A 17,279-nucleotide genomic window follows, 5' to 3' on the forward strand; every position below is an offset into this window, starting at 1 on the left:
ACTTCATAAATGTCTGATAACGCTCTAGAGCCTATTTTAAATCCCCAATAAAGGTTGTTGTTGTTGTTGTTGTTAGCAGCCATTAGCCAGAGAATAGATGCTCAGATTTTCTATGACTATAAATTTCACCAGAATTATAGAACTGCTACAAAAACTACTATACTGGAAATCACAATGAAAGTACCATCCTTCCTGCATGGTTGAACTGAATACAATGTCTCCTTTTCCATCCATAATTAAACATGCAGGTAGTGACTAAAGGGTACAAAAGATATGGGATATCCTGTATGCAAATTCAACAGCCCACTTTACTTTGTAAAGTTAAATGAGCTTCAGAGTTTGTACAACTTATTTGAATAACTTACAGAAACAAAATCTATATATATAAAAATCTAACAGTGTGTTTGTCCCTAATGGTCTCCCTCAGAAGCTGCTGGACGGATCGCCCCCAATTTTTCACAGGATGTCCCCCCCTGTTGCGGGCAGGTAATCGGACCTTCAAATCACTGAAAGTCCATACCTGAGCCAGGTAAAACGTCTTTTTCCTGGTGCACCAGGCCATGAAGCTGGCTGTGTTTAACTGTCACCCTTAGAATGTTCGTGCAGCCTGTCTGTCTGTGGCCTGAGGGCTTGGTATGAAGGCTTAGAATGTTTGCGCAGATGGGCAGAGATGAGCGGTGAAAACAGTACATAGGTAATACTGTTAGGTAACCACAGTGGAAGTGAAACACATACACCACTTTGCCGTGTGGAGCGTCAGAGTGAGGTTCCTACATCACACACTTGAGTAACTTTTCACTCTCTCTGTGCCTCACCCACTACTACCACACAACACACATACTCTCATACACATCCACATCCTCACATACCTCCTCTGCCCTCCCTCACATCCAACCCACCCTTACCCACTTCCTCCACTTTATATTAAGCCACAATCTCTCTTTTACAGGCTGGAGTTTGCCACTTTCTTCTAAAGAAGAAAATCCTTGGGGTGGGGCAGACCAACTACCCTACTGGCTCCGCTTCTTTTGGCACATGGCCTTTAAGAACCCAGGGATCTGGCCTCGATCTGAGCATCTCACCACCCTGCCTCTGCTGCCTGACTGGGACTGCTTGCCCCAAGTTCTGCCTTACCCAAGCCAGGACTGTGTGTGTCAACCAGCCTCATGGATAGCGGGATTTGCACTCTGGACAGTTCCATTGTGGAATGGGAAGGGTTACCTTATACTAAAAAAACAAGACAGCACCATATGATGATGTGCATTGAAAAGGGAAAGAGGGATTCCATTTGACCATCCCAAAAGGCTATGCTGGGTATCATTGGACCTGCATGGACATCTGTGTGTGTGTTGCGGACTGTGATGAGAAGGACAATTGCCACAGCAATGCGTGGCTGGGCCTGCTAGTTAAATATAATTTTAACAGAAAAGTATAAGTAAGTATGACTGGGATCCCCAACCTTGCTGAACTTGCAGACCTTAAGAATTTTAAGTAAGCATAGCAAATGCCACTACAAAATGGCTGCCATGAGTGTGGAGTCACTCATAGGACCATTATATGCATGGAATACTTACTTCATGGCTCTTAGCTGCACAGTGAGGCTACAATGTGGTCTCCTCGTGTTTCTCTGTTTGCATGTGAGGAGACATTCTCTGCCTGCCCTGCAGCTAGCTTGCAGGTCTCAATGTGTCTCTGCCGCTTTTCCTGGTTCTCTTCACTCTGCCAATCAACTCCTCTCCACACCAAAGCAAAGCCGGCAAAGAGTTTGGGGGCCATTTTGGAGATTGTCTGCTTGCTTACATTTTTTAAAAAGTAATTCTTCTGCAAAGTACCAGGCACATTTCCTCAACTATTTGGAAAAGTACCAGGCAAATCTCCTCAAATGAGGAGAAGAAAAAGTTTTTAAAATTACTTCAGAAAAGAAACTTAAATGGTAGACAAACTCACCATCAGTGGCAGAGAAAGAGGCATCCCTTCCTCCTTTTCACACTGAAAATGGCATACATTCAGGATGGGAAAGGAAGTGTCCTTTGGTTCTTGGAGGTTTAGAAACATCATTGCTCTTGTCAGTGTGCACATAGAACCCATGTGGGATTGCACAGGTGCCACAATGATGAGCAGATAGTTTAAGGCTTATGTTCCTAACAACCCACACCAATCATTTAGAAGTATGATGAATAAAACTGTACCTTTTTATTTGTCCAGCTAGAGTTCTATAAGTTGGAAGGTTGCAGCTTTGTGTGTGTGTGTGTGTGTGTGTGTGTGTGTTGTTAATTATTTCAATTATGGCCTACTTTTCTTACAAAGACTCAGTTTCTGCCTACATAATGCCTCAAAGCTGAACACAATGAAATAACTAAAATGAAATTAAAATAATGAACAACATAATATAACCATGAAGAATAGGAGATGACACAATAGTGTATAATATCATGGAAGCTCTAAGACAGAAACAGAAGTGGAAACAAACTGCAAATAGAGGCAAAAATTATGGCATAAACGTTGGATACAATGTACCAGTGTATTCAAAGCAGGAAGTAAGGCAATGGAGACACAATAAAACAGTGATGGCAATCCTTTTCGAGACCGAGTGCCCAAATTGCAACCCAAAACCCACTTATTTATCGCAAAGTGCCAACATGGCAATTTAACCTGAATACTGAGGTTTTAGTTTAGATTTAGAAAAAACAGTTGGCTCCGAGGCACGCGATACTCGGGAATAAGCTTGGTGGTAGTCGGTGACTTTGCTTTGAAGCAATCATGCAACGCTTTGAATGGGTGAATCATGACCTTAGGAGGGTTTACTCAGAAGCAAGCCCCATTGCCAGCAACCAAGCTTACTCCCAGGTAAAGGATCATGCTTTAGTTCTTCCCATAAATATCAGTGGGATTTAATAGCACTTAACAGTGTTACCTACACTGCTTCCCCAAAACTAGGTCATAGGTTTAATGCTAATAATCGAGCCCAGCGGCCCAGGCCAGCCTAGATGTGGGGGGGGGGGGATTTCCCCCCACAAGACAAACTCTGTTTGCGCGTGCCCACAGAGAGGGCTCTGAGTGCCACCTCTGGCACCCGTGCCATAGGTTCACCACCACTGCAATAAAAAAACTGCTCTGCATCTCACCTGAAGACGCAAGAGATAATCAACTGTGCTAATAATAATATTCACTGTTGTGGTATTGCCCATCTGAGTGCGTAGATAATTCTGAAAATCTGCGTAAATAAATGAAAGAAACATAAAAATAAATATTTGCATATTTGCATCCATACTGATAATAGAAAAATATAGATTGCTTCATCATTATGAATGTTATCTTTATTGGGTGTAGTTTATACATGCCAGTATAGTATCATATTTAAAAAATAGGGCAGAATTTAAATATTTAATAAGCAAAAACTCTCAGCAACAGTATTTGCAAATCTTCTCACACTGAATTTTGTCATTTATTACATGCATGAATTATGAATGGGCAATCTAATTTCTAGTTTTAAAAATTACTTTGTTAGAAATGTTCCCTCCTTCCCGAAATTCTAAGATACCATTTAATCACAGAATCTTGAATTAATTCCATTTCTGGAAAAAAAATTTAGATGGGGAAAACATTAGATTACTTTGTGGGTTTTCCAGGCTGTGTGGCCGTTGTCTGGTGGATCTTGTTCCTAACATTTCGCCTGCATCTGTGGCTGGCATCTTCAGAGGTGTATCACAGAGGTGTATCACAGTTTCGCAGACCCAACCACCAATTGGACCACACAGTATGCAGAAAACCGACACACACAGACCAGTATCTACATAAAAACTCCAAACACCATCCACAACAGAAAAGGGGAATAATCAAAACTGTGACAGATCGTGCAAAACGAATTTGTGAACCTCACCTCCTCCCTGATGAAATCAATCATCTAGACTGGGCTCTCCAGGCTAATGGCTACTCCACAACAGAAAGCAGAAGAGCTTTAAGACCAAGAGAAACTCAGAGGACTGAGGAGAAACAGCCCACCACAGGAAAAATATTTCTACCATACATCAAGGGAATCACTGATCAAATAGGGAAACTGATGAAGAAACATAACCTACAAATCATCTTCAAACCTACCAGGAAAATACAGCAGATGTTATGCTCAGCAAAGAACAAGAGAGACCCTTTCACTTTTGCAGGAGTCTATCGCATACCTGTGGAAAGGTCTACATGGGAACCACAAAATGCAGCATTCAGACTCGTATTAAGGAGCACAAAAGACACTGTTGGCTTAAATCTGCAGTTGCAGAACATGTCTTAAACAAAACTGAAAAATCCTGAAAAATCTGCAGTTGCAGAATATGTCTTAAACAAAACTGGGCATAACATTTTATTTGAAAACACTGACATTCTGGACAATTCAGAAGGTTACTGAATTTTTACTTTTACTGGGAGGCCATTGAAATTCACAAACACCAAGACAACTTCAACAGGAAAGAAGAGACTCTGAGAATTGACAAAGCTTGGCTACCAGTACTTAAAAACACCAAAAGCAAACCCCAAGTATGCTAAGTTCATGAACAATGGACTCCACTCAAACACATGATTTGCATTCACCAATACTGGCAGCCATTGATAAACTAAATGTTACCAAATCCCCTGGCCCAGATTGCATTCACCCAAGAGTTCTTAAAGAGCTCAAGCATGAAATGGCTGATCTTCTCACTTTAATAGGCAACTTATCCCTGAAATCAGGCTCCATCCCTGAAGACTGGAAGATGGCCAATGTCACACCAATCTTTAAGAAAGGATCTAGGGGGGACCCGGGAAATTACAGGCCAGTCAGTTTGACATCTGTTCCTGGTAAATTAGTAGAATCTATCATTAAAGATAAAATTATAAAACATGTAGAAAAGCAAGACCTGCTGAGAAAGAGTCAGCATGACTTTTGCAGAGGCAAATCCTGTCTTACAAACTTACTAGAGTTCTTTGAGGGTGTAAACGGGCATGTGGACAGGGGTGAACCGGTGGACATTGTCTACTTGGATTTCCAAAAGGCTTTTGACAAAGTTCCTCACCAGAGACTGTTGAGAAAACTCAGCAATGAAGGGAATAAGAGGGGAAGTCCTCCCTATGGATTAAAAACTGGTTGAGAAACAGGAAACAAAGAGTGGGTGTAAATGGGAAGTTCTCACAATGGAGATGTTGGGAGTGGTGTCCCCAAGGATCCGTTTTGGGACCAGTGCTCTTTAACCTATTCATAAATGACCTGGAAGTAGGGGTGGGTAAGCGTGGTGGCCAAGTTTGCAGATGATACCAAATTATGTAGGGTGGTGAGAACCACAAAGGATTGCTAAGAGCTCCAAACGGACCTTTGATAAATTAGGGTGAGTGGGCTCAGAAATGGCAAATGCAGTTCAATGTAGCAAAATTTAAAAGTGATGCACATAGGGGCAAAATCCAAACTTCACATACTGCAGCTACAGGGAGGTCAGTGCTATCAGTCACAGACCAGGAAGGGATTTAAATCTTAGTTGATAGTTCCATGGGAATGTCAACTCAATGCATGGCAGCTGTAAAAAAGGCAAACTCTATGCTGGGGAGGGATCATTAGAAAAGGAATTGATAATAAAACTGCAAAGATTGTCATGCCCTTATATAAAGCAGTGAATGCGACGCTGCCTGAGTACTGTGTCCAGTTCTGGTCACGCGCATCTCAAAAAAAGGATATTGAGGAGATAGAAAAGTGCAGAGAAGGGCAACAAGGATGATTGAGGGACTGAGGCACGTTCCCGATGAGGAGCGGCTGCAGCGAGTGGGAGTCTTTCGTTTGGAGGCTGAGGGGGGATATGATTGAAGTCTACAAAATTATGCATGGGGTAGAAAATGTTGACAGAGAGAAATTTTTCTCTCTTTCTCACAATACTAGAACCAGGGGGCATTCATTGAAAATGCTGGGGGGAAGAATTAGGACTAATAAAAGGAAACACTTCTTCACGCAACGTGTGATTGGTGTTTGGAATATGCTGCCACAGGAGGTGGTGATGGCCACTAACCTGGATAGCTTTAAAAGGGGCTTGGACAGATTTATGGAGGAGAAGTCGATTTATGGCTACCAATCTTGATCCTCCTTGATCTGAGATTGCAAATGCCTTAACAGACAAGGTGATCGGGAGCAACAGCCGCAGAAGGCCATTGCGTTCACATCCTGCATGTGAGCTCCCAAAGTCACCTGGTGGGCCACTGAGAGTAGCAGAGAGCTGGACTAGATGGACTCTGGTCTAATCCAGCAGGCTCTTTCTTATGTTCTTATGTTCTTAATACTACTGCTGCTGCAGGGCATGAATCATTCCCTGGACTGATAAGCCCCACACACAATACGATACTATCAACCACATCTTTGCATAACAAGTTCCACCCAAACACTTACTGATTGGTTCCACACCCTGGGATATGGACAATATATACCCCAAACCTTCTGTTCTCTCTGGACACAGTGTGTAACAGACTTCCCTCTGTGATACACCTCTGAAGATGCCAGCCACAGATGCAGGCGAAATGTTAGGAACAAGATCCACCAGACCACGGCCACACAGACTGGAAAACCCACCAGAACCAGTTGAATCCAACTGCAAAAGCCTTCGACAATACATTAGATTACTTTTTCCTCCAAGAAAGAATTTTTATGAAACAGCATATTACCACAACTTACCATTGTTATGACCTTCACACAGCAGTTGTAAAAATCTAAACAGATCTTTAGTAAACTCATCATTCTGTAGTACTTTCTCACCTTGAAAATATACAGTACAATGAATTATGCAATCATCAGTCATTTTCAAAACATGCAGAACATATATTGTCTTCCAACAGCATCCTTCAAACTGAGTGACTTTAATAAAAAACAAATACTGTAAGCTGATTTACAGTAATTTTTTTTAAAAAAATGTATTGGAGAGAATGATAGAAAACAAACTATGAAACAGAAAAAGCAAAACCAAAATATTTAGCACTCCAAAGCATTCATGATCAAAACTACAGGACTAAAGATCTAATAGATAAATGGTTAGTCATTAATCAAACCATGCCTTAAATATGAAAGACACTTCTTTAATTAAGCATCAGATAGTTTCTCCAAGCTCAACACGCAACTGGCTGCAGACCATGAAACTAAACCTAATGGATGTCTGGGAAGATGCAATTAAAGAAGATTTCTTTCGGAATTTGCAACACACAATAGCATCAAAAGCTGTAAACCCAAACGTACCACGCTCACGCACGATGACTGTGGATCAAAGAAAAATAATAAGAATACAGGATAAGAAAGTCATAAATTGCATGTTTGTTTTTTAACTGTTTCTTTTGGAAATTAAAAAAAATTGTCAAATACTAGATTATTTATTAAGACTATCAATAAAGAAATCCATGTGATTATAAGACCTGGCTATTTTGATGTTAAGAGGAAAGAGAAGGAAATGTAATTAGAAGTTCCACATTTATTATACTTACGTGTTCCTTCTTCAGTAACCATTCCAAGGCCTTCTGCTTTATTTTGTCTTTCAAAGGCATTCAAGTCAAGAACACTTAACAAACAAACAAATGAACACATTCAGAAAGGATTGTTGAATTTAAGAGCAACAGAGTCCCTGAACTAATGCTAGTTTGCATTTGCCAGTAAACAAAGGATTCAGTCAACAGTTGCAAAGTTTCTTTACTTCGAAGACTAAAATCTTAGAAGCTGCTTTCTTAAATCTAATAATGTTGGATAATAATCCTTCTACTGCTGTTAGAGCAAGCTATATGGGGAGGTAAAAATGATCCTAAAATAATTTTTAAATTATCTAACCGCATCTCTCCCAGGAGGGAAAGTCACCTGATATTGCTCAAACTCGTCAGATTCAGAAGCTAAACAGGACCAGTACTTAGAAGGCAGACTTCCAAGGAAGAGTCTGCAGAAGAAGACAATAGCAAACTACCTCTGCCTTGAAAACCCCAATAGGGGTTGCTAAAAGTTGGCTGCAATTCGATGGGACTTCACATACACACAAATTCATCTCTCACCCAAATTCTAGGAAGTTGACCTATATTATTTAGCAAAAAGAATCTTCTGAACACCAAAAATCATCTCAAAAATTTTTCTTCTATACTGAGGCTGAATTTCTGGGACCTAGGAGAGTTAATAAACGTTTCCTTAAAATAGTATTCTAGCTTATTTCATTGTCTGGACAACAGGAACACAAGAATACAAACAATTGTGAATATATAAAATATAACTAAATATTATTTATCTGATTTGTGAAGGCAACTGAGGCCCTTTTATTGCATTGATTTGTTAGCAACTAAATACTCAGTTCTCTGTATAGCGAACCAGCAACAAAAACCCAAAAGGTAATGAATGGATAAGAATTTTTTTAAAAGCTTCTTTGGAATTTGGTATAAAAGCCTTTCGAAAGAAGAAGCTGTAAAGAAAAAGAGGTATGCACACACCAGTGATAGTACCCCAGACTGCTTGTTGAGCTATGAAAATTTGAGAGCAACTTGGCATTCTATGAAATAGTCTGGTCTGTCTGCCTGACGATTCAGCAGAGTTACTGGAAAACTAACATTTCTTTACCTGCAAGACTGCATTAAGCCAGAAAGGCTCTGAAAAAAGCCAGCATCTTTTTTCTCCTTCAGATAGTCCAACATTTTCTGAAAACAAAAGTTTGAGGAAAACATGCATTTAAAATGAACCCAGGATTTTTAGCGACACTTTTGGTAAGAACAGATTTTATATTTTCTCATATTCACAATGTTGTTGCCATTTTACCTAGCAACTTGGTATATTTAATTAATTAATTAATTAATTGGATTTATATCCCACCCTATCCCCAGAGTGCTCAACTGAGCATGAAAATATGCTGAAAGAACAATTGCTCACACATTTCTTCATTCAATTTCCTAAAAAGGCAAGTTGCTGTTAACAGTAACTTGTCAATGCTTCTAACAATAACACTTTAACATTTTTGACGCAATATGCATACACAGATAACTAGGTGACTGTTAAATATGGTTACCTGCTGAACAACGGAGTTACCTCCATTTAGAATAGCAATACCAAGTTTCAGGGTTTGAACTACCATGGTTCCCATTTCCCCTGTTAATCAAAAACACAGTAATTCAACTCTGAGTAAAGTAGCTCATGTTTTTGAATCTTTTCAGTCAGTACCACCAGACATCATATTTGTAAAAACAGTTCTGCTTTTGGCAAAAAGAAATCATTGCAAAACACAACTTCACTGAGTGCATACAGTCCCTGCCATATCTGGCTGATGACTCATTGAATTGGGGCTGTTAAGGTTGCCAGGTTGACCCTGGCAGGGAATGCTTGAAGTTGCCAGATGTAGGTTGGGAATCTCCTGGAGATTTGGGGATGCTGCCTGGGGAAAACAGGGATCTCTGTGGAGTAGAAAAGAGATCATCCTCCAAAGCACTATAGAGATCATCCCCCAAAGCACCCATTGTCCCAGCAGATTTGATCTCTGTAGTTTGGAGATGAACTGTAAATCTGGGGGGATCCCCAGGACCAACCTGGAGACTGGCATCCCATGATTACATCTGCAAGTTGATTTGGTCTCAGGAAGAAGTACATACTGGTATAGTAACTGCTAAATTAAAGCATGTGAGCTACTTTAATTTAAGCTACTATAGGATATCTTTGTACTTCATATTTTATAGTTTAGTATGTTTATAATGTGCTATCAACCAATCTGTACCGCAGGGATAGAAGATCAACCAAAACAATGCAGACAAAATACCTAATAATCCTTAATTTATTTACAGAAACATTACCTTTACTGGCACTAATCATCTGCAATACCATCTCAGCAGCACCACGTTCATGCAGTCGAGACTGTTGATAAAGAGTTTTTTGCTTTTCCATTTCTTTTTCCTGAGCATGAAAATATAAAGATTATTTAGTATTTCTTTCATCCTTAATATGTAACAGTACTGTGGCTAATATTTAAAAAACTTAAAAAGGAAAGAGACTCATTAAATTAAATCCAGTAAGACTAGCAATGGAATCCTATGTAGAAATACTTCAGTCTAAGCTCAATTACTCTGCATAGGATGGCATTGTAAACGAGATGTGAACTGGATTATCAATCAGATAATAAACTACTCTACTGTAGCAACATCTGTTAAACTTTGATTTTTATGAACAGATCTCCATAACATTTTTGTAAAAAGTTTCACTGATTATGGAAAATGTACATATCCATGTAGTTACTCATCTCAGATTATTTTCTTTCAGGAAGAGTTTGGACAGAATGTGTGTTTGTGAACAAGTTTTTTAACTAGTACTTGACAACACAGAAAAGAAAAAGAAAAATCACAAAAAGTAGTTGATAGTTGATAGTTCCATGGGAATGCCAACTCAGTGCATGGCAGCTGTGAAAAAGGCAAACTCTATGCTGGGGATAATTAGGAAAGGAATTGATCATAAAACTGCAAAGATTGTCATGCCCTTATATAAAGCAGTGGTGCGACTGCACTTGTAGTACTGTGTTCAGTTCTGTTCGCCACATCTCAAAAAGGATATTGAAAAGATAGAAAAAGTGCAGAGAAGGGCAACGAGGATGATTGAGGGATTGGAGCACCTTCCTTATGAGGAGAGGCTGCAGCATTTGAGACTCTTTATATGAAGTCTATAAAATTAGGCATGGGGTAGAAAAAGTTGACAGAGAGACATTTTTCTCTCTTTCTCACAATACTAGAACCAGGGGGCATTCATTGAAAATGCTCGGGGGAAGAATTAGGACAAATAAAAAAAACATTTTTTCACGTAACGTGTGATTGGTGTTTGGAATATGCTGCCACAGAAGGTGGTGATGGCCACTAACCTGGATAGCTTTAAAAAGGGCTTGGATAGATTTATGGAAGAGAAGTTGATCTATGGCTACCAATCTTGATCCTCCTTGATCTGAGATTGCAAATGCCTTAGCAGACCAGGTGACGGGAGCAGCAGCAGCAGGCCATTGCATTCACATCCTGCATATGAGCTCCCAAAGGCACCTGGTGGGCCACTGTGAGTAGCAGAGTGCTGGACTAGATGGACTCTGGTTTGATCCAGCAGGTTTGTTCTTATGTTCTTAGTATATTTACCATAAGGATTCCCATTTTCATCTGCACCAAGTGCTAACACAAAAAAACTACTTTCTATTCATATATTTATTGAATTTAGTATACCGCCCACCCCTGAAGGGCTCTGGGTGATGTACAAGATAATCAAACATTGACATCACAACAAACTACAAAACCTCTGATCCTCTGAAGATGCCAACCACAGATGCAGGTGAAACATTAGGAGAGAATGCTGCTAGAACACGGCCATACAGCCCGGAAACCACACAGCACCCCAACTACAAAACTGTTAATAAAGCTAAAAAAATGAGACTACAGAAGGTGATAAAATTCAGTCAGAGTCAATCAAACTTCTGGATCAACCACAAGGCAAGGCCCGCATAGAGCGAGTTGCAATAGCTGCCTCTGAAAACCTCGCTCAATAAGCGAGGTTTTCGAAAAACAGCATGTTCCCCACGGAGTGGTGCAAACCGCACCACCGGGAAGCCGCTGTTTTCCCCGTTGGCTCCACTCACCGTCTTGTGCAGCATCCCTCTGGAGAACTGCAGAGACCTGCCCACACTGCCCTGTGACCTCCAGAGGGATGTGCACAAGACGGTGAGTGGAGGGGTACCACCAAGAGGTGACTCCGGCTGCAGGAGAAATCAGGGCTGCGCGCACGCTAGCGTGCGAACAGTCCCTGAGCCTCCACCGGCATACTTCATGCTGGCGGAGGTGTGTTTCTGCACATGTGTGGAAAGGGCCATGGCTTCTGTCTCTCCTCAAGATCTCAAAAGCAGGGATCTACTGGCTCTCTCACTGCCAGCAGATTCCTGCCCAAGGTTTCAATATCATTGTCGTTGCTGCCTCGTTTACTAATATCTGGATCTTTATAGTCACTACTTATAATAATTATACTTTTCTCTATTCGGTCTTATTTTGATAACCTATTGCTTCAAAATCTCTAATCATCAGTCCGTTATTTTCAAATAATCTATCAAGGGTTTCCAATTGTCCAAAAATTTAGATGAATTATTTTCATTAAGTAATGAAGTGAGTTTAGCCATCTCCACCAACTCTTAACAACTACACCAACCATTCTTCTATTGTAAGTATAGCTGAAGTTTTCCAGTTTTGCACAATTTTGTGCATTCCTGCAGCTGCTGTCATATATAAAAACAAATATCAATTTCCCCCCAGATATCTATCCACAAGTTCTAACAGGAAAGCCTCAGTTTCATTTGTATATTTATTGTAAAAATCTTTTGAACTATTGAATGTATTAACCTCCAAAATTTCTTAGCTTTTCACGTCTACCACAAGTGGTAGAAAGTCCTTTCTTGATTATCACATTTCCAGCACTTTTTCAAAACATTTTATACATCTTTACCAATTTCTCTGGTGTCATATGCAATTGATACATCACTTTATAAAGTTCTCCTTCAGATTGGAATTAATGTAAATTTAAGTCCCCTTGATCACATATTCTCCCATTGTTCCAATTGGACATTATACCCAAAGTTAATAGTCCTTTTTGTCATGCATTCTTTTACTTGTTCTCCTTCTGCTTCAAATCTCAGCAATTTACTCACTTTAGCTATAACATGATCATCAGTTGTACATAGTTCCCTTTCAAATTCAACCATAATGTCATTGAAACTGCAATCTTTCATCTATAATGTATGACTTTCTCTCAAAACAACTATCATCACTACATTGACTCAATTGTTACGAGACTTTCAAATTGTAAGATAAAAGAACCATTTTAACAGATTCACCTCAAACGTCTTCTCTTTTTCTTCATCATCATCTTCATCATCTTCTCCACTTTGGCAGCTCTGTTTTTGATATGGGAGATAATTTAGGAAGATTTAGAATACTTACAAGGAAAGATTTTTTTTCGTTTTCACACCTGGCACCTCAATGGATTCACCCATGCATGTGCATAGTGCCAAGCCATTTTACTCTCTCTCTCTGACCTGTTGCACACAGGCCAATAAACATTGGTTAAGGACAGTAAAAAAGTTTTTTTTGGGGGGGGGGACTTCACATGGATCTCATCCCTAAAGTGAGTCTTCCCTGTGTTATTTTCCCCAAACCGCGTTTTTCAAGTATTGGACTATCCACAAGTCTTTTTTAAAATCCTGGGTTGCAGCCACTTTTGAGCGAATGGCAAGGCAGGAGGTGCTTTATTCAGCTGCACTTTCCTTTTTAAAAAAATCCCATCTCGCATCTGCGTAGTCACGCAGGCACAAAGGGTTGTATTGTGAGACATCAGCATGGCTGTGGGGGTTCATGAGTGCATGTCTGTGTAGCTATGCATCAGTGGGAGGTAAACAAAAAAATAGACACGCTTCCTTTCTAAGGCCTGGCAGCAACCTGGATTGTTTCTGTGGGCTCCAATCACTGCCTGCATGGATGAATGCAAATGTGGAAACAGGAAAGTGGGTTACTTTATCCTGACAGCAACCTGCTATACATTTGTTGTGTGGAAAGAGCCTGTCATGCACGTGCACGCGCGCGCACGCGCGAGCGCACACACACACGCACACACACATACATGTTCTTCTCCCATACACAGTAGAAATACCAGTAGTTTTGTTTTATTTATATGAAATGAAAATAAATTTTTGGAATTTCTATTAAATAGACAAAAGGGAAGACCAGAAGAGGAATAAATCTGTCAACTCTTTCTGATTCCCCCAGTTTTACTAGCAATATAAAAACTTAATTCTCCTGTTCCAACATCCCTCTCTGGAAATATAATAGGAACAGAAGTAGCATGAGAAAGTTTTTAGATAACTAAGATCAGCAATTTTTCATTTTTCTGTAACTCATTTTTTTGCCACCCGAGGGCGGGAACCATTCCCACTCCAAGTCCCCCGATTCCCCAATAACCACACCACACTCTTGTCTGTATCTTCCAACTAACCTGCATTTTGGGTTCTGTTCATCTAAATTATTCCACAGCATTCTAATTTCCATGGCAATAAAGTTCATTCAATTTGGGTATATTTATTTGGCTCTGATACCATAATTTTAATCATTGTTTTTCAATGCACCCTCTTAAATTTGAGGTTTACTTTGAGGCCTACACCAACTATATTCACCCACAGGAAGCCCTTAATCAGATTATCATCATGTTATTACTAATCAGTAGACTGTCAACAAATATATGTTAAGATGGGACCTTGATAGGGATAGGAATTTGGAAAAATTCCTCCTGATCTCCCATTCCAGTTTACTATAGTAAAATTAGCGGCTTGAACAAGCCAGCTTCTCTACTCACTGTATTTTCCTTTTTCATAGAATGCACATCATACTGGAGTTATTGTATATGTGGAGGTTTCTCAAGTAAGTACAAGCTACTTGCTTATCTGTATGTGATCTGATTTTGTTGCCTTTGTAAATGGTGAGGACATCCACTACTGGCCAAAGTAATAATGATAACAACAGCATGAATAGCCCACACTAGCTTTGAGCTCTTTATTGCTCAGAAACTAAGCAGGGTCAGCCATAATTAGGTATTTGGATGGAAGACCACCAAGGAAGACCTGGATTACTATGCAGAGGAATGTAATGGCAAATCATCTCTACCTGTCTCTTGATGGCACTTAACTGATTATTAAATAATGATATTAGAGGCCCATTCTAGTACACTATGTGTTCCCCAAAATGCTGGAGTCTGCTCATTTTAGAATGGGGAATCAATGAGGGAAGACCTTGCATAGCAAGAGGCCAAATAACTATTATGAGATCTTTTCCACTAGCATTTATGGATATGGTTTCAGAAGGAAATCCACGGAAAGCAGAAGTTAATGATTTTATTAGAAAAACTAAAATAATAACTGTACAATCACACAATGATAACACACAAAGAGAATTCACACAGATACGGGGTATAAGGCAGTGCTGGAAAATGTATTAACCAGACAGCGAGCACTCCAGGAAAATACAGAATACCTTGTGCCAGGTGAACAGGCTAGTTATAGGGAAAATCAGGTCCTCAAACAATGCTAAGTGACCCAGGACAAAGGCAACTCTTGTTTTCTGGGGGAGAACAAGAGGGGACACTTAGATTTAATATTCTAAGCCCAGGGAGTACCCAAAGATTATTAGATTTTGGGGTGGAACTGATGTCATTACAGCTCCAGGACAATGCCAGTGCAGATGAAGGTTGTCTTTTGGAGAGGTAAATCAGGAAACTAGAAGATGAGATTAGTCTGTTGGACAATGACTGGAAGGAAGTCTTGATAACATTAAGTTGCCTATCTGCATATGTAACCCCCATGCTCAGAATGAGTTGACCCAGTAAGGGGTGGCGACTCAGAGCAGCACGAGGCAGCAGACCTCATGTAGTTGGAGGAGACAAGGCTACCAGACCTTGATTTCTATAAGCCCTTAACACCTTGTTAAGGTAAACTGCAATATTGTTGGGAACTACTGGGAGGGTAGTTGTTTATTTTTGCTATGTTGTAAATGTTGGAGTTTATTGTTTCAGGGTTTCTTTTTGTGGTTGTAATGGGTGAGAGTTCTCCTGGAAACCTTCATCATGTTGAATCCTGTTCATCAAGCCCTTGGAGTCTTCAGGAGCCAACCCACTTGCAAAGAAGAATTGGACTTGGCAGTATTAGTAGACTGTAAATATAAGGACTTGAAAATGCAACCTGAACAGGACCTTGAAATGTGATGTTAAATGTTGATGTTATATGTTATGTGTTAAGAAAGTAAACCATTTTGTTTTTAAAAATTGTTGCTGCAAACTCTGCCCCACAGAACCCACAAGCAGAGGTTACACATATGTTCTGCAATGGAGGTGGGAACTGGTTTTCCCAGGGTGGAGGCTTTGCCTCTTCTGAATGGCTTTAGAAAGGTGAGGTGGGCTATCTGTAAGTTAATGCTTCCAGGAGATCTTGCCCAAACAGGTTTCTGCCTTAGCGGTCACACTGAGCAAGTGCTGCAATAGAAAGAATCCATCTTGGCACCATATTGCTAGACCACCTTCAAGGTTGGGAGCATAGGTAGAGAAACTGCTGACCTGAAAACAGGTCTCCCCCATGCACCATGGGTCTATATGGTAGCATGTGGGCACAGGATATGTACATGGAAAAAGGAAGAAAATTTTTAACTCATGTGTGCACATTCAGGCACAGTGTTGGGCAAATATAGGAATGCAAGCTCACATTCCTTAATTGAGTACATGGGAAGCAAACACAGGTCTCCTTCTCTGTCATAGTTTGCTGTGTTGAACTTTTGTACGTAGGGTGCAAGACCCTGTTACACCCTTTGCATATCTCTCTACCTACAAGTGACTGACTCAAGCCCCAGAACAAATTATTCTTATAATAAGGAATTGTACTTATTATTTCAAAAAAAAATAGCAGTACACTTTACATAGAGAAGATCATACTGGTAGTTTCAATTTAGGATTTCCTGAAAAGCCTTAAAAGTATAGAATTACCTGATGTTCTACCCCAAATTTAGGTTCAAAATTTTGCAGCAATATGGGGCAACCTGCACAGATCTTGTATAATAGCAACTGTAAGGGTTCCTGATTTAGACTGGGGCCATGGACTAGGATGGTGGGCTTAACCCTTTATGTAACTTCAATCAGCCAGTCCCAGAGTCCTTATTTGACATGAAGGAAGAACTACAGACTACTGTATAGACAAAAAGGAGCTTTTGAAAGCAAGCTGAAGTCAGGAAAAAATGTGCAGGGGGAATAATTAAAAACTCTTCCTTTTATATCATGGTCCCAATTGAATCCCACTAACTCCATGGCTATTATTCACCATTTTAAAAAATCAAAAGAAGTATGTCAAATGAAGGACAGATTTAAAATATTATAGAGATATGTAACAAAAATGGAGATCTGAAAATAATTGTTTTAAGGTGGATTTTGAAATTAGATACATACCTTTGCCATCATTGCTGAATACGCGGTATACAAAGGGTCATTATCCAATTTGCTGTAAGAAAGGTGAATTATTAAAACCGTTTCTAAAGAAAACTTAGACGTCACCAGTTCCATGGATCAATAAAGCAGAGTGACTTTCAACTTCCTGCAAATCATGATCCCATCTTACAAGCCTATAAGTCTAGGAACTATACTGGGTTCATTGTTAAAGCAGACATTTACAATTGAATAACAAATCCGTCGACTTGTACGAAAATAATTTATTTTTCCTCTATTGTGCCCAAGAAGTGCTTACAAG

General features: G+C 39.9%; 1 protein-coding gene across 1 annotated transcript in view; it reads right to left on the reverse strand.

The window, feature by feature from the left end:
* The window catches only part of RYR3 (ryanodine receptor 3), a 372,359-nt gene that overhangs the window by 62,705 nt on the left and 292,375 nt on the right, over positions 1 to 17,279 (reverse strand). The window contains exons 79-87 of the mRNA XM_048484286.1: positions 16,982 to 17,033; positions 12,843 to 12,902; positions 9,793 to 9,892; positions 9,018 to 9,097; positions 8,576 to 8,652; positions 7,471 to 7,544; positions 7,229 to 7,246; positions 6,674 to 6,754; positions 3,126 to 3,214 (exon numbers count right to left, since the gene is read on the reverse strand). Of these exons, the coding sequence (XP_048340243.1) occupies positions 3,126 to 3,214; positions 6,674 to 6,754; positions 7,229 to 7,246; positions 7,471 to 7,544; positions 8,576 to 8,652; positions 9,018 to 9,097; positions 9,793 to 9,892; positions 12,843 to 12,902; positions 16,982 to 17,033 (631 nt within the window). The remainder of the gene's footprint in view (positions 1 to 3,125; positions 3,215 to 6,673; positions 6,755 to 7,228; positions 7,247 to 7,470; positions 7,545 to 8,575; positions 8,653 to 9,017; positions 9,098 to 9,792; positions 9,893 to 12,842; positions 12,903 to 16,981; positions 17,034 to 17,279) is intronic.

Source organism: Sphaerodactylus townsendi, linkage group LG02 (genome assembly GCF_021028975.2).
Source record: "Sphaerodactylus townsendi isolate TG3544 linkage group LG02, MPM_Stown_v2.3, whole genome shotgun sequence".
In the NCBI taxonomy this organism is placed as follows: Eukaryota; Metazoa; Chordata; class Lepidosauria; order Squamata; family Sphaerodactylidae; genus Sphaerodactylus; species Sphaerodactylus townsendi.